General features: G+C 50.3%; 1 protein-coding gene across 3 annotated transcripts in view; it reads right to left on the bottom strand.

The window, feature by feature from the left end:
* The window catches only part of Gpr137b (G protein-coupled receptor 137B), a 37178-nt gene extending 13522 nt beyond the window's left edge, over window positions 1-23656 (bottom strand). Inside the window, exons 1-2 of one of the 3 annotated variants that reach the window (XM_050142229.1) lie at window positions 23158-23656; window positions 4453-4502 (exon numbers count right to left, since the gene is read on the bottom strand). In XM_050142229.1, coding sequence (XP_049998186.1) covers window positions 4453-4502; window positions 23158-23526 — 419 coding nt within the window. In that variant the 5' untranslated portion in view covers window positions 23527-23656. The remainder of the gene's footprint in view (window positions 1-4452; window positions 4503-23157) is intronic. The other 2 variants (XM_050142231.1, XM_050142230.1) reach the window with 2 other exon arrangements.
* Between the last annotated feature and the right edge of the window lie 371 nt (window positions 23657-24027).

Here is a 24027-nt window from a genome sequence, read left to right as displayed (position 1 = left end):
GCCACCGGGGCTGCAGACACAGCTCAGCAATTCTTCCTTCCAGAGGACCTGGGTTCAATTCCCAGCACCCACATGACAGCTTACAACTGTAACTCCAGCCCAAGAGTCACCTTCTGGCCTGTACTGGAACCAGGCCCACACGAGGTGTACACAGATATACTCAGACAAAACACTCATACATAAAATGAATACAGGTTTAAAATAACCAAACGAAACAAAAAAACCCTGCCGCAGCTGAGGCTGGGAACTTAGCTAAGTGGCAAAACCCTTGCCTAGCATAGAGACCTGGATTTGAGCTCTAACAGTGCAAGGAAACCACAACACAAACCTGCCACGGCAACTAATAAATGCTAAATGGATTTTTTTTTTTTTTTTTTCAAGACAGGGTTTCCCTGTAGCTTTGGTCCCTGTCCTGGAACTAGCTCTTGTAGACCAGGCTGGCCTCGAACTCCCAGAGAGCCGCCTGCCTCTGCCTCCCGAGTGCTGGGCTTAAAGGCATACACCACCACCGCCAGGCTAAATGGATTATTCTTATCAAACTACAGAGCCAAGCCGTAGGTGGTTCATTTCCCTGCCAGTTCCCGCTTACAGTTTCTCAGAGCTACACGCGGGTAAGAGACCGCCACCACAGGTGACACAGACTGCTCCGCCTCACTTGGGATCTCACCTCAGGCTCCTCTCACACTCCCGTTATAGCTCTTCCCGCAGACCCACGTGGTAGAAATGCAAAAAAGAGGGAAATCATGTGACTCAAAAACGGACTGGCGTTGAGGGCTCAGCCTTAGTTCACATCCCCAGAACATTCACAAAAAGGGCATGGCTGTACACACCTGCAGCCCAGTGACTGGAGGTGGCTAGGGTGACAGATGGGAACTGTCTGGCCTAGTTCCAGATTCAGTGGGAGACGACCTCAAGAGAATAAGGACTGGGATAGAGCTGGATGCACAACATCAATGTCCTCCTCTGGCCTCTGAGTGGATAAGTGGACACATATGCATGCATGTACCCCGCCCCCTGCACACATGCATACATGCACACACACATGCACACACACACACACACACACACACACACACACACACACTAGACTGGTCCAAGTGACCTATGCTTCTAGTCTCAACACCAGTTAGAAGCCGTGACCCCACAAAGCCTTTTGCTCTTTGGCTTCCAGAACAGCCTGTAGCTAAGCTCAGCAGCTGCTACAGAGACCTCTGTTGCCTCTGACCCTCGTGCACCCTCCATTTTCTCTGCTTTCCTGGGTCCCTCACACTTAAATTCCACAGGTTTCTCATGACTGAGAACCAGAGAGATTTAAGAACCAAGTCATGCCTGCCCCCACCTACTCAAGGTTCAGAGCCTGAGGCCTGACTGTGCTCACACCACCGCAGGCGGGGTTTCCTGCCGCTGTTCTGTATGTTCTGAGATGGAAGAACAGAACGTGGTTCAGCCGCTAGTGTGCTCGCCTGGCACGTATGAGGCCCTGGGTTCGATTCCCAGTGCTGAGTTAGCCGGGAGTGCTGGTGCACGCCTGTGGAACCAGGAAAGGATCAGCGGTTCACAGCCATCTTCAGTGACCTTCTAATGAACTGGGGGTCAGTCTTGAAGACATGAAACCTCGCCTCGGAAGGAAGGGCTCAGGCCCAAAACCCTGCGTGAGATACCTGAACCTGGCTCCCTCTGACTCCCAAACTACAACATCCTCTTGCTGGAGACAATTTGGCATGAATGACGAGTATCTTTCCAGGGGACCGGGGATGCCTCCCCGCACAGCCTTGTACCCAGAGCCACACACACCCCAGACTCATCTGATGAAAAGGGGAAGCCAGCTCTAATGACAAGGAGCTCAGAGTGTGCGTGTACCCTGGAAGGAGAAACATGTGGCCCAGAGAAATGAGATCCCGACAGACCAGAAGGCGTATGTGATTGGGGTTGGACACAGGCACGGGGGCACTGAAACTCCACCCCAGACTCCCACCCCTACCCCACAAGACAGAAGAGGTCAGACTGCTCTGTCTGGAAGACGCAGAACCTCGACGGCTCACATCACTGCGGGTCCTGGGAGGTGGAGGAGCTGCAAGCGGAGGCAGCGTCGTTTTCATTTCTTCCCACGTTGAGCATCACTAATCCAGAGGCCACAAAAGCTAAGCAGGGTCAGCCTGGTTAGCACCGTGATGGGAGATGACGGTGCAGAGCACAGACAAGCTGGGCTGTTACCATAAAACAGCGGTCTACTCATTGCAAACCGAGTAGCCCTCATCCAAAACGCTTGCGACTAGGCAAAGCCCTGGTTTAATCCCAAGTACAATTAATTAATTATAAAATTAAGTTGTTTTGGGGCTGGAGAGATGGCTCAGTGGTTAAGAGCACTGACTGCTCTTCCAGAGGTCCTGAGTTCAATTCCCAGCAACCACATGGTGGCTCACAACCATCTGTAATGAAGATCTGGCGCCCCCTTCTGGCATGCGGGCACACGTGGAAGAAATGCTGTACACCTAATAAATAAATCTTTTTAAAAAATTGTTTTAAAAGCTGGGAATATAAATTAGAGTGAGTGAGGTATCTCAGGAATAGCCCCCAAGTGTAAACAACAACAACAAAACGAAACAACTATGTTTCATCCGCACATTCAGGTGCTCTGTGTTGAGGGTATTTGTAATTTTGAGATTAAGGGTACTCTACCTCCTGGCCCCAACAGCCCAGCATCTAGGGGATAAAGCTCCCGCTCAATGGTGTGGAGGAAAAACACAGAGAACGACACGGCAGCAGTGACAGAATCAGAGCACACAAACTGCAGGCAGGCAGTGTTGGGCACAGACTCCCAATCCGTGCACAGTTTTCTGAACTTGTGTCTCGGATACAGACTGGGAATGAAAAAATAACTCTTCTGGTGGCCAAAGAGATGGCTCTGTGGTTATGAGAGTGTGTGCTCATCCAGAGGACCCGGGTTCAATCCCCAGCACCCACAGCAGGCAGCTTACAGCACCATATAACTCCAGCTCCAGAGGGAGCCAACACTTCCAGCGTCCTCGGGCATCCCCATAAACACAAATACACACACACACACACACACACTCAAAAGCATTTAAACAGATTGAGCGTTGAATAACTATTGTAGAATCCTCATTACACACACAGTTGATGGGGGAGTGATTTCTTAATAATAAAGAAACTGCCTCGGCCCTCATAGGACAGAAAATTAGGTAGGCGGAGTAGACAGAAGAGAATTCTGGGAAAAAGAAGCTGAGGGTGAGTCGCCATGATGCTCCCACTCCAGACAGACGCAGGTTAAGATCCTCCCTGGTAAGCCAGCTCATGGGCTACACAGAATATTAGAAATGGGTTAGAACAATATGAAAGAGCTAGCCAATAAGAAACTGGACCTAGCCGCTCCTAATTTCAACACACAGTCATCTCTCAGTATCTACAAGAGATTCATTCCAGGACACCAAAGACACCAAAATCCAAGGATGCCTGGACAACCCTTACATAAAAAGGCCTGTTTGCACAGAACCTATGCACATTTTCCTGTATAACCTAAATCAAGTCTGTGTCATGCAGGATAACCAATATACAGCAAATGACTGACGAGAAAATATGTGTGTGTATGTTCAGTACCGATGCAATTTCTTTCTGGGAGGTTTTTTTTCTAGGGGAGTCGTGCATGGGAGGGGGTATATAATGTATGTATGTGGGTTCATGTGCCACAGCACACATGTGGAAATCAGGGGACAACTTATGGTAGCTGGTTCTCTTTACACTCTCTACACGTGGGTTCTGGGGATAGAACTCGGGTCCCCTGGATGAGCAGTACACTCTCAGAACCACAGAGCCATGACATCAGCCTATTTCTGACCCACTGATGTTGACTCCACCATTCTAAATGGTGGAGTCCTCTAGAGTCCAGAGATCATAGGTATGCACCACATCCAGTTTTTACAGTACTAGGAGTTGAACTCAAGACTTCATGCATGCTGGACGAGCACTAGACCAAAAGTTACATGTTTGAAGCAAGCATGATAGTAAGTACCTGCAAAGCCAGCAAGCAGGAGGCTGAGGAAGGAGGACAGAGAGTGCAAGACACTTGGGGTGTGTGTGTGTGTGTGTGTGTGTGTGTGTGTGTGTGTGTGTGTGTATGCATAGTGTTCCACAGGACTCCAGCCTGGTGTGTATGTGTGTGTGTGAGTGAGTGTGTGTGTGTGTGTACATAGTGTTCCACAGGACTCCAGCCTGGTGTGAGTGTGTGTGTGTGTGTGTGTGTGTGTGTGTGTACATACTATTCCACAGGACTCCAGCAAACCCAACAATGTGCCAGCTCTCGTGAACAAGGAGAGCACTCCATTAGGTAAACAGGACCACTGCAGGGCTGTCTGGTGTTTATAGAGGGTAAGTGTCTACGCGGTTTCATGTACACTTTGACCTTTTGTCTGAGAAGCAACATTCTGGGGTACTTACCGATACTTGAGTAATTCTGGAGAGTATTTTGACTTTGCTTTGAAAATCACCTGCAATGACAGAAAAACATGGAAGATTGGGCATAAAGTGTTTAGCAACAAGATGTCACCATCACTTAAAGTCCCCTTCCTTTTACAGCCAGGTACCAGGCACTTTCCCTGACACTGAGAAGCAGTTCTCAAAAGGCTAAGGTGAAGAGGGACACCAAGTTCCAAGACTGCCCAGGCTACAAAGTGAGTTTAAGGTCAGCTTCAGCAGCTCAGTGAAACCTTGTCTTGAAACGTAAAGTAAGGACCGAGGATGCATACTAATAAATACCTGAGCTCAGTCAAGTGTCAGTTCCCAGGACTGCAGAAAACCAAACCAAACCAAAATAAAAAAAAAAGGGGGGGGGGTGGACTTCGTTAAAGTAGCCAATGAAGAAAAGACAGAAACTACATGACTTTTAAGGGGTGTTTTTAAAGCAGGCATGGTGGTATTTGACCACCATCCCCAAACTCAGGAAATTCAAAAATTTAGAGCCAGCCAAGGCAAGACTCTTGTCACATAAAAAAAAAAAGGTGCTTTATCTTATCATGAAAATACATCACTTTGTTTAGTGTTGTGCTACAGTCGGGCTCATTCAACGTATGTAGCTTTCTTTAACTCACTATCTACAAGTCCCTAAGGCTCAGTGGCTTTACCGTGAGACTAACCATCCCTACCCACGGTGCCTCTGGGAGCTACACTGCCAGCCTGGACACAAGTGAGTGGTCCTATCCCATGAGCTCAGCTCCATGCATGATGTTGTCAGCAAAGAGAAGGCAAAGACCAGCCCTGCCTTCGATGGCTTACAGTCCCACTGAAGAAAATGTGTCCAGATAGCAGACCTACTAAAAGAGTCTCTAACTGCAGCTGGCGGGAGCACAGACTTACAGGCTGCGGACTCAGTCTCTGACTGGGCCACCATCATCCCTGCCCTCAGTAGGGCCGCAGGTGTGGCCTAGGTCACACGAAGACATGGGAAAGACTATGAATGGAGGCCCAGGGCTCCTGTGGGATCCCAGCTCACTCCCAGCCCTGGCCAATGCTGTGTCTGCTTTCTCTGGAATGTGCAGAATGGTGTCCTCACTCAAGAGATACAAAATAGTCCCCACAGTCTGTTGGTCAATACAGCCCCACCAACTATGTACCTTACAAATAAGGAAATGCTTTTTTTTGCTTCTAGAAGTCCCTGGCCCTGCAGCTCTGCTTGCCCACTTTCAGTGAAGGACACACTGAATGAACTCGGGGGAGACCCAACGACCCTAGCTAAGACCCGTGAAAATCTTTTCCCAGCCCCACACAAAGGGCAGGGTTCCCATTTCCAGCACACACGTCTTGGAAACATTTTCCTGCTTCAGCACAGCAACCCACGTGTGAGGATTAGCTGTGAGGCAGAACCTTTACACTGTTCCAACAGAACTGATAATCAATAATAAACAGTATTGGAAACTGAGGATATGGTCATGTGAGCAAATACATGTAGAAACATTAGAAAACATACTTATCATCTTAAATCATTTGTGTGTGCACGAATATGGGCACAGATGTGCCGTGCACGCAGGTGGAGGTCAAAGAGCATCTGTGAGTCTGTCACGGGGGTCCCAGGGATCAAACCCAGGCCATCAGTCTTGGCAGCAGGCATCTTGACCCACTGACCTGTCCTGGGGCCCCAGAAAATACCTGTTCCCTACAGGAGTTCTCAGAGCCTTTAAAAAGACTGCTATAATGTCAGTCTCTAAGAGAAACAAGCTGTGCATCAGTTTTCCAAACTGATTTCATCACTCAGTCTTCCTAATGGCTGCTCAGAGACCAGATGCCGGGGAACACTCCCCTGTGGTAGAGATGGGGTGTTCATGGCAGCCTGAGAACCGGTAACAACACCAACGAGAATGCAACAACAATTAGGAAGAGCAGTCAGGCGTTGGTGGCGCACGCCTTTAATCCCAGCACTCCAGAGGCAGAGGCAGGCGGATCTCTGAGTTCGAGGCCAGGCTCTAAAACTACAGTGAAACCCTGTCTCGAAAAACCAAAAAAATAAAAATATTAATTAGGAAGAGCAAATTTAAAATGTATCCAAGTTTTAGCCCCTGGACACGAATCCAAGGAATACACTAAATAGGAAAGTCGCTCCTCTCACCTGCTGCTATCAAAGATGACACTAAGCTACCAACCCTAACTCACCACTAAGGTCTCCTCCCTGCCTGAAGGGAAGACGTCATCCCAGATGATAGAAGGACACCACTGTGATCCTCCCAAGCCAACAAATCAAAATCAAAACAAAAGCTCCACCTACTTTGCATGTGTGGCAACAGCATCTCATCTGAATGCAGCCAGGCTCCTCAGACTGTGCTCAGAACTCTTCCCTTGTCCTAAAACTTAAGTTCCTTAAAGTTTACAGAAATGACTGACGACTGAAACTGAGATATTAGTGACGTGAGAACGGATATTTGATAGATAGCATACTGATAGATCAATGCAAATATAAAGATTCTGAACATAATTTTGTCCTCATTAATTAAAAGACATGCACACCTGCACTAAGTTGTAAAGCGGTAATAATTCCAGGCTGTCCTGTGCACCCACTCTGTCGGCAGGCCTTCATTAAAGATTGATGGAAACCAGCCTCACGTGACGCCTTGGTCCTTGGGGCCTCTTATCCCACTACCATTTCTGTGAGCCTGCACTGACTCCAGGAGCTTGGCTGGGAATACAGGAAGCTCCTTGGTGGGGAGGCAAAGATGAACCACTCCGTTGCAGTTTACAGAGCCGTTGACAGCACGTATATCCTGATGGATACAAAGTCAGAGCCACAAAAGGTACAGGAAGGAGACCTCACCACCTGACCGCTTAAGGGGTGAACTCAACAAGATTAAGGAAACAATTGTAACGGGCCGTCAAAGGGCTGCCAGAGTGGGCAGCAGGCACTTGGCTGGCCTCTGAACAACTGTGGAAAGGAAGAGCTGGTTCCTGACCTGAAGACAAACAGGCATACCCTAAACAAACACCAGCGAGGAAAGAAGAGGGGAGAGAAGATGGAGGGCGTAGGAAAGGGCGAGAGGAAGAAAGACACTGAATCAGGCATGAGGAAGGGTAAGGAGGTGTGGACGGATGCGAGACCCAGGAAGGTCTGAGGGGAAGTGAGGAGACAGGAGGTGCAAGGGTCTGAGGACAAGCGGGGAAGTGTGAGGTGGGGAATTCTGAAGGGAAGCAGGCGGGCTGACAGGGTGGACAGGCGCATGGACAGGCCAGAGTGTAAGGAGATCTGAGGTGTGGAGGTGAGAGACCAAGAGAGGTGTCAGATAAAAGAGGGGATCAAAGGCAGGGGTAGGGAGGTGTGAAGAGATGGGGTACAGAGGGGTCTGAGGAGGGGAGGGAAGGGTGGAGAGGGGGTACAGGATGGTCTAAGGAGGTGAGAGAGGTGTGAGGTTGTAGGGAGGGGTGGGACAGCGTCAAGATGCGAGTGTATGGAAGTGAGGGAGATGAGAAAAGGTAAAATGTGAGGAGAGATGAAGAAAGGAAGGGAGGTGAGGAGAGAGAAGGGGGGGGAGTATGGGGAGGGTGAGGTTGAGATGTGGGGAGTGTGAGCAGACGTGGGAGGCGTGAGGAGCTAAAAGATATGATAGAGCTTGGATTTGTGGGTTCGCGGGATTTGACAGGATGTAGGTAGGCAGAAGGTAGAATTACAGGGAGGTGTGGGGCAGCGGGATGGGAACTGTGAGGACACAGAGGAGCGGAGGTGGAAGTGTGAGCCTGGGAGCCTCCTGGAGTCCTGGCACAGCAGGAAGGCTGGATCAGGGGGGCCGGGAGACACCAGCCTGGCCCTGGCTTGGGAGGGTACATTCCCAGGTTAAAACCATAGAAGGGTTCCAAGAACTGCTCTCGGCAGAAGCAAAGATGGGCAAATCAGAGCCAAGCTGTAGATGGACGGCTGTCTGGGCAGTTAGGTGGGGAAAAAGGGACTTCCTTTTGGGGTGACAAGTGATTGTAGTGATAGCTGCACCACTCTAAATGCGGTGCCCTTTTAAGTAGGGGAACCGTGGGGCGTGAATTATCCCCTAGTTAAGCTGTTGTTTTGTTTTGCAAAGAGGAACAGAGAGGAGTCAGAGGGCCTATTCAACAGTCAAGGTCAGTCTGCAGAACTGTGGGACAAGGAGGGTTGTCACACATGGGGAGAGGTGAGGCACTATGACTGTGGCCACTGGGTCTGGCAGCTGGGGAAGGCCGGAGAGGGAAGTGCGTACCCAGAACCCCAAGCAGAGGGAAGTGGGAGCTGTGAGTCAAATCTGGACATAACCACTCTTTAAAAATGGATTCAGGTGACATGTCAGGCAGAGGTTATTGGAGGGTGTGAGCTGGCCCTGGTTAAAATTTTAAGACTGAAGATCTGAGCAGGACAGAGGCAGGAGACCCAGCAAAAGGATGGAGAAGCCAGGCCATGGCCTGGGGTGGTTTGAGTAAGAGCCGGCCCCCACAAGGAAACAAGAGTCCAGCTGGCCATCTCTTGTCACCAAAAAGCTTCCAGTACCAGGACTGGGTTACATCTAATGGAGCTGTTGGCCAAAGGAGCCCCACTGGGATCCCCAAACAACTCGGGCTGTTACCAAGACTATAGTTTGTGATTGATTGCTCTCCACAACTAACAGCAAGGCGCCGTTGCTGAAGACAACACCCACACAACTCACTGAACACAGAGATGTCCAGCTGGGACCAGCACAGAGCCGCCATTCCCTCCGTTCCAGGGTCTCTGTCATAGGGAAGTCCTCCGCACACATCCAAAGAGAAATGTAAACACTAAGCCAGCCACAAATACTTTATCGTCAATGGTGCACTGTCTGCAAATAGAGTAATGCTGGCACAAAGCTACCACTAATCATACAATCACTCATTTGACCTTAAAGGCCTAGTCCATGAGATGGAACCCATACTCTGACAATACCTGAAACTAGACAGCCTAGGGACTAAGGTAAAACCAAAAAACTAGTCTAAAAAAGAAAAAAAAGAATGTAGTGATAAAACGATTCCTAATGATTCTGCTATACCCAGAGATCAGTGCCTTGTTCAGCCATCATCGGAGAAGCTTCCTCCTGCAGCGGACGGGAACAAACACAGGCACTCACAACCAGACATTACGAAGAAACTGAGAGACCTTGGCACACTCAGCCCTAAATGGCATGTCTCCATCAAATCCCTCCCCTCAGAGCTCAGGAAACCATGTGGAAGAGGCAGAAAGAGTAGGAGCCAGAGGGGATGGAGGACACCAAGAAAACAAGGCCCTCGGAATCAACAGGAGTTCATCCGAACTCAGAGAGCTGAGTTAGCATGGGTCTGGGTATATATTACTGCTTCCAGTGAAGTGTTTTTATGGGATTCCTGAGTGTGAGAACAAGTGGGTCTCTGGTTGTTATGCCTTCTCTTGGTCTGTGTTGTCCAGCTTTGATGTGATAGTTTTTGTTTTTGATAGTTCTTGCTTTATCTTATTATATTTTACTTTGTTGTATTTTTTTAAATGAAGGAAGGAAGGAAGGAAGGAAGGAAGGAAGGAAGGAAGGAAGGAAGGAAAATCTAGCCCCTATGGTAAAGGTTAACAACTGAATTGTCACTTACACCTGCTGGGAGAGGGAAAATCAGTTTTCTCTATTGGATTGACACTGGGCATATCAACCACTCCAGGACAGGTCTCACGCTCAGGAGTAGTTGACCAGCATATAATGGGTGTCACTGTTTTTTGTATGCTTTTAATTGGTTGCAGTTTGGCGTTTCATTTTGCTTCTTTTTGGGGTGGTGGCTTATTTTGTTTTCTTGGTTTTGGGGGGTTTTGTTTTTTGAGAAAGAACGTCAAATTGGGTGGGTAGAGATGGGGAAAGAATCTGGAAGGACTTGGGGAAGTGGAAGAAAATGATCGAAATATATTTCAAGTTAAAAATTGTTTTACATAGTAAAAAAATATAATAAAAATTATTTTAAAGGAGTAGCCTCATAGATTCATATATTTGAATACTTAGTCACCAGGAAGTGGAACTGTTTTGAAAGGATTAGAAGGATTAGGAGGTGTGGCCTTGTTAATGGAAATGTGTCACTGGGGGTGGGCTTTGAGCGCTCTCTCTTCCTGCTACCTGAGGATCAGGATGTAGAACTCTTGGCTACTTTCCTCAGCACCATGTCTGCCTGTGTGTTGCCATGCTTCCTGCCATGACGATAATGGACAAACCTCTGAAACTGTAAGCCAGCACCCAATTAAATGCTTTCTTTTATAAGAGTCGCCTTGGTCTGCTGTGGAATAATCCTTTTGTCCACTGTGAAGATTTGTCACTGAGACTGGTTTAACAAAGAAGCTGAATGGCCAATAGCTGAACAGGAAAAAGTTAAGTGGGAAAGCCAAACTAAGAATGCTGGGAAGGAAAAGGGCGGAGTCAGAGGAGATGCCAGAGATGGAAAGGAATCAGGATGTATAGAAAATGAGGTAACAAGACATGAGCCGTGTGGCAGGGGGCAGATAAGAAATATGGGTTAATTTAAATTCAAGAGTTAGATAGTAACAAGTCTAAGCTATTGGCTGAGCATTTATAATTAATATTAAGACTCTGAGTGGTTCTTTTAAGATTTATTTATTATGTATACAATGTTCCTCCTGCATGTACTCCTCTACGCCAGAAGAGGGCACCAGAACCTCATTACAGATGGTTATGAGCCATCATGTGGTTGCTGGGAATTGAACTCAGGACCTCTGGAAGAACAGCCAGTGTTCTTAACCCCTGAGCCATCTCTCCAGCCCTCTGGGTGGTTCTTTAGGACCAGGAGGCCAGGACAGAAACTTCCACCTACATTGGTCATGTGTCAGAACACTGACCAAGACAGGCTCCCAGACACCCTGAGAAGCTGGGTCAGGAACTGGGCATTTCCTCCTTCCCCTCCCAACACTGAGACCAGGGCTTTCAGGGGATTCCCCCACAGAGGGGAGAGAGAGACAGCAGGAATGGCCTGAAGGAGGAGGATACCAATCTCATCAGAGCCACCATAGGCCTGTCACCTCAGGTCTTACAGGCCTGTCTCTTGGGCCTTTACCAAGACAAAGGGGCCTGTAAATTCCTTTTAGTTTTAACTTCACTTCATCAGTCTTTTGTTATTGTGGGGAGGGGGTGTCAGTTAGCACAGGCTGGCCTGAAAGGCTCAAGCCCCTTCTTCTTTCTCTCAGGCACTAAGGTGACAGCCCCACAACCACCATACCCAGTTCCTCTGCTTCTTTAAGTTCTACCTGGAACTGAGCACTATGATGCAGGGTCAGCCTGGTCAACTGGGTGAGGACTTGTCTGAAAACGAAAATGAAGAGAAAAAAAGGGGCTGGGTTCATAGTTCAGTGAGAGCATGCTTGCCTCACATTCAAAAGAACTCGGGTTCAATCTCCAATAAGAGGAAAGGGAAGGAGCGGAAAAGACAGAAGTAAGTCCTCTCAGTGTCGGTCTGTCCTAGCAGAACCAGGCAGGGTGCCACACAGGTCTTAGGTGGCACTCAGTGACTTGTTCTCTATCGTGAAGGCTGCACATTTGAGTTTCAGCCTTAAAAGGCTGCAGCTGACAGATGACAGGAATGTGGGGGTCCTGCATGGTTCCCTGAATCGGCTTCTTCACTACCCTCAACTATAATTAACCTCAAGACCCCCCAGGAACCCCAGGCTCTTCGCCACACCCTTCCAGATGACAGGCCCCTGCATGTGACGCAGTTCTTTTGAGAAGTGGCTGACCTCTGCCTCTCTCCCCTAATAAATCTCAGGCTGTTGATGTCACAGATCGGCTCACACCCTCTGAACTCCCCATAACCCGTGTTTTCAACCACTACTTCACGCTGGCATTAGCATTCTCTTTCACTAATGTCACAATAGTTGGTCCTGGTAGAAACAGCCCGCATTACCTACCTTCCCATGTGTGACAGTGTCCTTTGCAAACCTGCTGTCCCCAGAGACACAGCCGTTCCCACTATGTTCCAAGAGCTCCATGACATTTCCTAACTTATACTTGATGTGGAATTCCTCCTTTGTTTTCAGGGTGTGCGTATGCACCTGTAATGTCAGCATTTGGCAGGCTGAGGCAGAAGGATCATTTTGAGTTTGAGCCTAGCCTGGGGCTGTATATTGAGATCCTACCTGCAAATCATCCACTCCCACCAAAAAAAAAAAAAAAAAAAAAAAAAAGAATTCTTCTACAGGAACCTTCAAAATCCTTCCAAAATATAACCTTCTTAAGAGTCTGTACCCAACCCAATGAAAAGACAGGTTTGGAGGCGCAGCACAATCCCCTTACCCTCTGGAAGCCACGGTCCTGCCTTGTGGGCTGAAGGCACTGGGGAGCCCTTAGAAGTAGCTGAGAAGTTAGCCGTGCACACGTAGGTTTGTAAATGTATGTATGTGCACTGGTCTGGCAATGTTAAGAAGACGGATTTGAGTCTTTCCCGCTGAATTACACATCCCTTACATTCCCTCTCCCTTTTTATTTTGTGATAGCATCTCAGTAAGGTGCTGAGGGTGGCCTTGAACTTACTCTGAAGACCAGACAGGCTGTGAACTCCAGACCCCCTGCTCAGCCTCCAGGGTAGCTGGGATGGCAGGCCCGCACCATCACCTCTAAGGCTCATACATCCCTTTTTCTTGGTTCTTACATATGTTGTACAAGATTTCGTACATATGCTACACCACATCCCCAGCCACTTACACATCTTATTTCAAAACATTCCGTATGCACACATGCACAGAGAGTAATTCATATGCCCAACATTCACTTCCAATAGTAACGCTTATGTATGTCTGTCCCAAGTAGGAGAGAGGAAGAGAGAGAGAACGTGAGTGTGTACGCCCCAGAGGTCAGCATCACAAGTCTTCCTAAACCAGTGTCCAACTTACTTTTTGAGACAGTATCTCTCACTAAATTTGGCAAGGTCCAGTTAAGCCAGGCTGGCTATGCAGGCAATTCCAGGGATCCTCCTGTCTCTGTCTCCCCAGAGCTGGAATTACGGGCATGTGTTACTATGTATGCCTGGATTATTTGTTTGTTTTTAATGTGGATGCTGAGTATCAGAAATAAAGTCCTCATGTTTGTACAACAAGCACTTGACTGATTGAGCCACCTCTCCAGCTCTGCACTTTGATTTTAATAAATAAAACTGCTACCATTGCCAGCTAAGCCCTGCTTGGTTCTGTTCCCTGCCAGGGTGATTCCTTCCCTGAGGCTACTGTTTTCGACTCAGCCTGGTTTATACTTTTACTGTATATGTATGTATGCAGAAGAAACTATGGGGCTATCACACACCAGTTTGTGTTTCTTTTTTCTTCTTTTTGTTTTGTTTTTTTGAGACAGGGTTTCTCTGTGTACCTCTGGCTGTCCTAGAACTCACTCTGTAGACCAAGCTGGCCTCGAATGCACAGAGATCCGCCTGCCTCAGCCTCTCTGAGTGCTGGGATTAAAGGTCTGAGCCACCACCAGCCGGCTGTATTTCTTATGAATGTCTCTATCCCTCCCGCAGTCTTCTACAGCTGGCGTGTCCACCCAAAACAACACTCAGTGGAACGGCTCTCCAGCTCCTGCGCCTTCACCTAGCGCCACATTCACCGTGCCTTCGCAGGCCACCTGTACACATCCATCTTAAGCAGAGGAACAAGGGGAAGAGTGGGGAGGCTTGAGCTGAGTCCAGGCTTGAACTCCGGTAGCTTCACCAATTATCAGCTGTGCATCTGGGATAGGTGCCTGACCTCACTACTCCTCCGGGACCCATAAAATAGGATGGGTAACAGCACCTGCCCGTTTCATTTCTGAGGCCTCGGTGAGTGAAATACCAAACCCCTGCCTACTGATAGACACTATGGAGTCCTGTGGCGCCCATTCGGCTACTAAGATTCAGGATCACCTGGCTTGTCTTCAAACCTCGATTCTAAATGCCCAAAGACTAGCCTGGATGCTTTCTCGACCATAAAAGGAGCTCTCTTACTCAACCAGGTGAGGGATTCAGCGGCACGTGAGCACCTACTCACGGCCACGCTGCACTGCCCACTTCCTGATACACTGGGGAAATTACATAACTCCCGAGGCCCTGGTCTTCTTCCTTCTTCCCTTGCCTGCCAGCACCAGCATCACCCATTGCCTCACGGTGTGTGTCTACGGGCCCTGAGCGTCCAACTTCACCGAGCAGGACCACAGACGGTCAGGGTCCCTGAAATCAGATGCAGAGTGTAGCCCTTCCTACAGGATTCCCAGGAGAATTCGGAGTCGCCCTAGGGGATCTGCAGTTGAGGTCAGCAGTGCAAGACAGTAAAGTGAGAGTCTGCTTCTGCATTCTTTGTTAGTTTTCCTTCTGGGTGAGAGATACAGCTTTGGGACCAGAGAGGGTCTGCAGCCCCACACCTAGCCCGTGTCCATGGCAACAGAGCTGGGCCTACAGAGGCGACACTGTACGCATGGTCCCCCAGGACATGCGTCACTTAAGAAGGGCAGCTAGAAGCTAGACGTGGTGGCACATGTCTGTAATTCCAGTCTTAGGGAGTCTGAGAAGGGAAAGTGATGAGTTTGAGGCCAGCGTGGGCTACACAGTGAGGCCAAGGCTAGCCTCCTATGGAAAGTTCTCCAAGTTGAACCCAAGGGCAGGCCAAATGCTTCTCCCTGTTCTTGTCCCTGCTGCGAGCTAGATCCAGAGTCAGCCCAGTCCCAGGCTCAGACGGGCTCAGCATCTGCCATACCACTGAGGTGGAGAGACGTTCATCTGGGTGCTGTCCCAGAGATATCTGTACCCTCTGTCCTCAGGTACCCACGACCGTCAGTGCAGCCTCATTCTAAGGAGACATGCCTCATGGGCTCTGCTTCCACCTGTCCAGTGAAGAGGCAGAGGTGACCTCGCTGACTCAAGGACCGCTTCAGTCTGAGCTACACACCGCCCCGCCCTCCTGTTACTGCCCGTTCCAAGCTGACCGGGAAGCACTGTCCACCTGCCTCGGCATACAGACTAACATCCGAGGACAGCCTCCCTCACGAGCTTTCTTCTCAGTCCCAGGAGTGACCGGGCTGTAGTACTATGATCATATTCTCACACGGAGCCACAATCACTGAACCTTTAGTCCAGTAGCCAGGACTCCTCAACTGCCACATGATCCAAAGGAGATTAACCAAGTGACTGGCGGAACTAGTTAGTCAAGCCCAAGGGCTCCACAAAGGAGGGTCATCTGGTCAGCACACAGCAGCCACACACTGTATCTTACCACAGGATTCCTTCCTGGAAAGTAAATTATGCAAAACCTACGAAACAAGTTAGCACCCAAAATGCCCAGGTTTCCCCCACAGAGGAGCCTTCTGCTTCAGAAATAAGACAAATGTGAAGGGTTTATAGACTTTCCCAGGAACCCGTGACCTTGCGGGTCATGTGGTGTTGGATGGAGTTCCTCGTGTTCTACAAAGAATGAATAGCTATGGGAACTCCTGAAGAGGAAGCAGCCTGGCTGAGGCTTTTTTCTCCCCCACCTCTCGCACTAGGGATGGAACTTGGGGCTTAAAGCATACCAAGCAAGTGCTATTCCACTGAGCTATATCCCCAACCTCCTTTTCTATTTTATTTGAAGACAACGACTTTCCAAGTTGCCTGGGCTGGCCTTGAACTCATTCTGCAGCCCTGGTAGGCTTTAAAATATTGATCCTCCTGCCTCAGTCTCTTGTGTAGCAGGCTTGATAGGCCTGGGCCAGTAGGCCCAGCTTCTGGGTAGGACTTGAAAGGACAGCAACCAGGAAGGAAGGGATAAGTCCGTATCGTGTCAGGAACAAGGGAGGGCACCAAGGATGGCTGGTTCCAAGTAGAAAGGCAGTTTTGCCTAGTGGTACAGGCCTGTCATCCTAGCTACTTGGGAAGATGACACACAAGTTAGCCTGCCTGGATCTACAGAATGAGTTCAAGACAGCTCAGGCAACTTAGTGCCTCAAAATGAAAAGTTAAGAGAACTAAGGATATAGCTTAAAGGGAGTGCTTATATGGCATCTGGGAGGCCCTCGGTTCAATTCCCAGCACTGTGAAATGAACAACAAATACGTAACAGACTAAGTGTGAGAAGCTGGACGAAGAAGGTCACACGCTGTATGACTCCTCTGCTGTGCAATGATGTGTAATGTCCAGACAGAAAGGACAGCCTGGGGCTGCCGTGAAGAGGAAGGGGTGACTGTTTAATGGAAGCCACGGGTTGGCTATGATTTGCCCCCAAAGATCTGTCTGTATGTTGGAAGTGTGGCCCTCCTGGGAAAGAGGTAGTAAAAACTTGGGCGCTGAATGAGTGATACTCTCCTGAGCAAAGCCAAGGCTTGCGACTTGCCTGCAGGACTTGCTCCAACAAACCCCACAGACTAAAGGTGGTGTGAGAGCCAGGAAAACAAACAGGTTTGTCCTAACCCCGGGGCTAGAGAACTACATCCACAGACCAAGTCCATCCCGAAGGCAATTTTTAAAATCTGTGTGCTAAGGACGGTTTACCTTTATAAAGGATGATTTGAAAATAGAAGGAAGGGGGAGAGGGCTATGTGACAGAGACCACATGTGGCTCACAGGCCTGATGTCCTGGCCAGTACCTGACACGCCTTCTTTTCACCCCATCTTTCACATGAAGTCTAAGGACTGGGCATACTAGGCTTCACTAGTCCCTCCCAGGTAAAGACCTCAGCTGAAGAATGAACTAGAATCTCTGAGCCCCCGCGGCTCCCATAGGTGCTGCTTGAGTCAGCCGCTGGTGCAGCTGTTTTTCTGTCTTAGGAGCCCTGGCTACCTGGAGTTTGAGACTGGCAGGGCTTCCAGTCTGGAAGTGGCTTCCTCCTCACAAGGAAATTCAAGGTGACCAGGAAGGGTTGAAGGAAGTGGACACAGATCGGATCTTCCCCAAACCCCAGACACCCTGGCGAGGAGGTGCTGCAGAGTGTTGCACGGGCACTGCCTGCCTGCTCAGCCCTTCGCACGCTCCCTGCCCATGCTGGGCTCAGTGCTGAGCAGCTAGCAGGAGGACCGTCTAACAGGAGAGGGACAGGGACGGGGCCTCAGAGGTGAGCCTGAGGACAGTGGGTGCGGACAGATGCACCCTGGTATGGGTCACTGAGCTCATCCACACAATGACAACAACTTAGGACAGGGCTCTGCCCTGATGTCTCTTTGTGTGACCATGCAAAGGCAGGGACTGAGATGTAAGGGACCAGCATTGGCAGCTCCTAAGGATAACTACTGCCGTGCAGTGTCCTCAGCCAAGCCTCTGCTGGGGCCAAGGTCAGAGACTAGAACCTCTGCTACAGAGCCGGGGTCAGAGGACTAGAGCCACTGAACAGAGCCGGGGTCAGAGGACTAGAGCCACTGAACAGAGCCGGGGTCAGAGGACTAGAGCCACTGAACAGAGCCGGGGTCAGAGGACTAGAGCCACTGAACAGAGCCGGGGTCAGAGGACTAGAGCCACTGAACAGAGCCGGGGTCAAAGGACTAGAACCACTGAACAGAGCCGGGGTCAGAGGACTAGAACCACTGAACAGAGCCGGGGTCAGAGGACTAGAGCCCCTGCTATAGAGCTGTCTTCCTGTTCCCAGAGTGCCAAGCATGCAAAGGAAGTTTGGGGAAAGAGAGGAAAACAAGATGGTAAAGTCATATCTGGTAACCCAAACTTGACAACCCAGCTACTCAGGAGCCTGGGTCAAGAGTTCAAGGCCTGCCTGGGCTGTATTGCCTGTTCAAGGCCAACCTTGACAACCTGGGGAGATCCTGTCTCAAAACAAAACAAGCAAACAAAAACATTGCCGAAGGGACAGCAGAGGAGCCTGTCCTGCTCAAATAGAAGGTTCTACCCAGGAGGTACTGGGGACAGGAGGAATGACAGTGAGTGCAAGCTCTCCAGGAGCACAGACACACAAGACAAACACAGACAGACATGCACACTGACACACACACCGGTATCCAAGCACTAGCACATGCAAACATGCAGAGGAGCACACAAAAACATATTTAGAGACACACACGAGCATTCACAGCAAGCATGTTCTCAAAAACATACATAAGCATGCATACCAATGGGGACATAGGTGTTCACACACAGACATGCAAAGAAGTGTACACACAAGACAAACATGTACACACAGGTGAGTTTTCACAGATCTACATAGCTGTGCACACACACACAGGCATATACACAAGCATGCGTGCTGACACATATAGGTTCATATTCAGGCACACAGAGACACAGGTACGTGTATATGCAGGCAATTGTACACAGAGACACACAAGTATGCATGCATAAACAAATTCTCACAGATGCACACAGACCCTGACAGGTAAGTAGGCGCGCAGGTGCAACTGAGTACAGTGTGGGCAAAAACTCTGCACCTGTGATCACACAGGCAGCTGCACAAATGCACACCCAGAAATGCACACAGCTCTCACTGACCGAGAGCCTGGGGTGTAAGCACAAGGGCCAAGGCACCTGGACCATGTGGGGTGCATAGCCCAGGCTAGGCATAGTCCCAGCTCTGACATGAGATACCTGGAGTCAGCAAGATCTGCCGTGTCTGTTTCCCAAACTTTAGACCATTTCATAATCACCAAGAGGCCTAGAAGCTTCTCCCTCCCAGCTCCCAGAGGCCTGACACACAACAGGTATTTGACAGATAAATTCTGACTGAACTGACTGCTAGAAGTCACAGTAAGAACCTACTCTGTCCGAAATCCACTACCCGTTCTCCTGGTGGCATGGTGACATAGTCCACAGACTCCATTTTCTGGTGGCTCCTACTTCCCAAGTCAATGTCCACTCGCCACGCCACCTCTCCCCACAGAGAGCTCACGCCTTCATTCCTCTTCTCAGACCACAGAGGGTCCAAGAGAAGCCCGTACCCACTTCATCCAACCAACCCCAGGAGCCTCCAAAATTGGAGTCCTGGACTGGAAATTCCTAGGAAGGTGTCTGGGACACAAAGCAAGCAGAGCCCCAACCACCTCATGACCCTCTGCTCTACAGATAGACCTGCTCCGTGCAGAAGCTGAGAGACCTTTTACTTTGGACCATCTGCCCTATAGCCCAGGGAGGGGAACAACACAATGCCGCCACACAGGGACTTTCATGGTCACAGTCTTATCAGGCCCTAACCATTAAGAGCGTGATCTGATGTGGAGCTCGTCAGACTCCGGGTCCAAGGCTTCCGTGCATGTCTGGTCCGTCCTCCCTGCCCCCCTCCCCAAGCTGTGTGTACCTCAGCCGGCCCCTGGAGCTGGTGCAAGGACCCATCACTGGGAACAACAAGTCTATCCGAATAGAGTTCAGACATTTAGGGATAGCACACACACTCACACTGCACATAGCTTTCTTCCGATTAACAGGCCAAGCCAGCCTCCATCTTCCTGGCTACCTCAGAAGGTGTGGCTGAGATGGAGTCTCACGAGCCCACTGGCATGAGAGCCCCTTCCGAATCCGAGTCCCTGAGTAGCCTCAACAGGCACCCATTGATCTGAGACTGGGTGGGCCCAATGGGTATAAATAGCAACGGAAAGTGGACTTCTAAGAGAGTTCTGGAAGAACTCACCCTGCCAGGGTCTAGCGCCTGGCTCAGTTTTCTGCGCATGCGCGCAGGATGGGGGTACCTTTCTGTCTGGCAAGGGAAAAGGGCCCAGATGGGGGATCCGACCGCCAGCCCAACGTCTGTGTGACTAAGCAGTGCAGGGGATCCTACCACCACTAAGGCTTCATGCAAAAGAAGCAGAAAGTGGGCCGGAATGAAGCTGAGGCCCACCTCGCAGACAAAGCAGTCACCCACAGGGGCAGAGCGAGAACAGGACCAGGGCAGACAGGTTGAGCTACCAGGCAAGGTATTGCTCCTCATAGGACAGCAACAGGCTGAGAGCAGACACGCCCTTCTCCAAACCGCTCTTTGTGTAAAACAAAAATACCGTGGGGCATTCCAGGGGTGGGGGCACTCCACACAGGACGCTGACTTCGTGGTAATGCCGCCTCTTTCTGAGACTTGGGAGGAGGAACAGTTCATGGGTTGTAAGTGACATGAGCCAGGCCTAAGGATGTGACAACCAGAAGGCAGCTCCCTTCTTGATCATTTCCAACCCCTGGGCCTTCTAGCTCTCTTCTATCCAGTCCCCTGCCTCAGGACCCCCATCCCTGGGGATGAAGGCATCGCATTGTACAAGTCTTCCAGCCCTCACTCTTTTCAGCCCCTCAAGTCATGATTGTGTGTGTGTGTGTGTGTGTGTGTGTGTGTGTACAGACCTTATCGCCTCAACTGGATTTGACTATTTTTAGGCGGACTGAGATGTCTCATTCTGTAGTCTACCCTGGCCTTGAACTTTCAGTAATCCTCCTGTCTCCACCTCTGAAGAGCTGAGACCATAGACCCGCACACTGGGCCCAGCCAGCACACAATTTCTCCCCCACAGTTGGATTTACGTGGTCTGAAAGGAGCTCAAGCACAGGGATCCTTGGAGAGCCACATTCCAGGCACTTCTAGTGACTGAGAACCCATGTCAGAGAACAAGAGATGGCACAGCAGGCTGGAGTCCAGGAGTCAGCTTCCTAACTCTCCAGGACCAGAATTCTTGTCAGGAAGCTAGGAACGTCCTCACTGTGGTGCTGTCTTCTCCTACCCTGAGCCCTCAGACAAACGCCCCCTTGCTGTGTCCTCCCACCTGGGGGACATAAAGAAAACAAGGATGGTGACTTGGAGCCTCCTGACAAGTGGCTCTGCCTGCCTGGTCACTTTTCCCCTTGCTCAGCATTTACTCAACAACCAGCAGATGGTGCAGAAAATGCGCCGGCCGGGCCCTAATCTGGCTCTAAGAGCAGGCTTGGCATGTGACTGCCGGAGAGACAGGGCAGCACACTCAAAAGGGACCAGAGATAAGATCTCCATCTGAGACACAGTTTTCCAAATGACACTGCCTTACCTCACATTTGCATCTTGCAGGAACCACCCATTTCTACTCAATTACAAAACCCGTGTGTCATGAAGCCGATGGCCTGGACTGGTTCTAGAGTTTAAAGGCAGCACCAGAAGAGCCACACCCATTACTCCTGGACTAGAAAATATGCTGACCCACAGGACCACTAAGAAGGCACCAAGGGGCTGGAGAGATGGCTCAGTGGTTAAGAGCATTGACTGCTCTTCCAGAGGTCCTGAGTTCAATTCCCAGCAACCATATGGTGGCTCACAACCACCAGTAATAAGAGCTGGTGCCAACTTCTGTCTGCAGGGACACATGCAGGCAGACCATTGTATACATAATAAATCTTTAAAAAAAAAAAAAAGAAGGCTCCAAGCAGAGACCCTATATATATATATAGTACTATATAAACATACATACTCCGTTATATATTCCATCTGATTGAAGGAGGGGAAGCAGGGTCTCATGCTGTTGCTCGGGCTATGCTAGAACTCACAGCAATCTTCCTGGCTTAGTTACCCAGGTTCTAAGATTACAGGTACGATCCACCACACCTGACATGTCTGGTATCTTTCCTCCTCTCCCCTTTAGCTTCCTTCAGACTCCCTACAAGGGCTCATATACTTCAGGGTGGCCCCAAACTTACTATGTAGCTGAGGCTGGCCTAGAACCCCTGACCCAACGGCCTCCACTCAACAAGTACCAGGATTTCAGGTGTGCACAAACACATCTGGTATTTGTTAGGCAAAACTATTTCTTCCATATTTTCAGTCAGCAGTTTCTACGATACCAGGACAACTCTGCCCCGGCTAGTCAGACCCCTGACCTGCACCCCAACAAGCACACGTTTCTTTTCATCAAAACATTTTGAAAACAGAGCAACTGTTCAAAGGCACAGTATGCCTGCTTGCACGGGCCTCCGCCACAAAGAAGATACTTAAATCACTCCCACCAGGTGACAGTTAGAGCTTGCCCCCTGGACAGGGCCCTTGTGAAAATGGACATTTTAGTGCCTGGAAAGCTAAAGGGAACTGGAGAAGGCAAGGATAACGCCGCAGTGTCATTAAAGCCTTGGAGAAGTACGTGGCTCGGTATTTGTAAAGCCTCCTGCAATCACTGTGTTTTCACTAAGTAAAGACACAGCCACAGGAGCCCTCGTGCAATCCTTTAGCTTATTATCTCCAGGTCTCATAAAACGAAGCTGGTGAGCCTGTAAAAAGAGCCCAGGTTCAATTTTATGACTTATTTCTTGGGGCTTCTCCGCTGAGCTCAGACAGCAAGCCAAAAACCTCCTGCAGCTGGGGAGCTGGGCGTGCCACCAGACGGCCCTGGTGAAGCAATCCTGTGGAATGAGTTACTAATTCACAGTACAGTAGGGCTCCTAATCCCAAAGGTTCAAAACATCTCATCAAAACCAAGCCCGCCCCACCATTACTCCCAATAGGCCGCGTCTGGCCCCAAAGTGGGGTCAAGACTCAAATGGCCTACCAGACTAAGGGGTGTCTAAAGACGAGCAAGGGAGACAAGGGAAACTAGAGTTCAGGCACCCCTTGCATCAGCACCCAACACGATGTGCACGGAAGACTCCCGGTACCCGGTGAGTCCTCCCTACTTTCAGAATAGAGTGGGGTCACCTGCAAGTAGGATCTGAAGATAGAATGGTCCCAGGACCCGCGCCTCGCCACCACCCTCTCCACCTGTCCCCGCCTGAAGGATGGAAGACGACCCCAGCAGATGAGCGACTCTCTCGGGACTCACCTGGGTGAAGTATAAGTTCATAAGCGTGAGGGTGAAGAACTGCAGACACACGGGGAAGCAGTAGAGCAGCCAGAAGACGAAAGGGCTGAACGAGTTGGCCGCCACGAAGTCTCGGAAGTAAAAGGAGAAAAGCACAGTACGCAGCGAGGCCCAGAAGAGGCAGAGGAAGAGGAAGACGCTCTGGTAGCTGAGTCGTTTGTGGCGGTAGCGCAGCACCAGCCAGAGCTGCGCGTAGATGAACACGAAGAGGAGAGCGTAGAAGGCGGTGTAGACCGCAGTCAGGCCAAGCTTCACATAGGGCGGCACGGCCGGGCTCAGCGTGGGTGGCAGCGAGTCGTTGCGCACCGGCTCCCACGGAGGCGCCTCCATCGGGCTGGGGCCGCTCGGGCTTCATCGGGGCTCGCAGCCGTCCGCTCCCGGGTACCCGTGCATCGCGCCGCACCCGCCGCTCCAGAGCCCAGCCGGGAAAACAAGCCGCACTTCCTCCCGCCGCACCACATGATCTGCTGGGCGGCCTTTGTCTGCGATTGGCAGCGCCGCGCCCCCAGGAGCGCGCGCCCGCACCCGGCCCGCCCATCCCGGTCCCGCGCGCCCCTGGTGCGCGCGTCCCGGGGACAGCGGCCTGAGAGCTGAAGCCGGGTCGGTATTCGCGTACCAAGGACCCTTGTGACTGTGCTCACCCACGGCCAAGACTAGGGGTGATCCGTACGCGGGTGCACTACGCCTCCTAACTTGGGTTCACACGCCTCTCAGGACCCCAACCCTGGGGTTAGAGAAAAATCTGTGACCCCGATCCGTGTGCTCCCCATTATCCCGTGGCTGGGTCTGGGGATGGGACTAGGGAACATCCATAACTGGGATCCGTGTGTT

The sequence above is a fragment of the Alexandromys fortis genome, unplaced genomic scaffold (assembly GCF_014885135.2).
Source record: "Alexandromys fortis isolate MF-2015 unplaced genomic scaffold, M_Fortis_MF-2015_v1.1 scaffold_5, whole genome shotgun sequence".
Classification (NCBI taxonomy): Eukaryota; Metazoa; Chordata; class Mammalia; order Rodentia; family Cricetidae; genus Alexandromys; species Alexandromys fortis.
The sequence above is the reverse complement of the archived record's forward strand: the minus strand, read 5'-3'. Positions and strand labels throughout refer to the sequence as shown.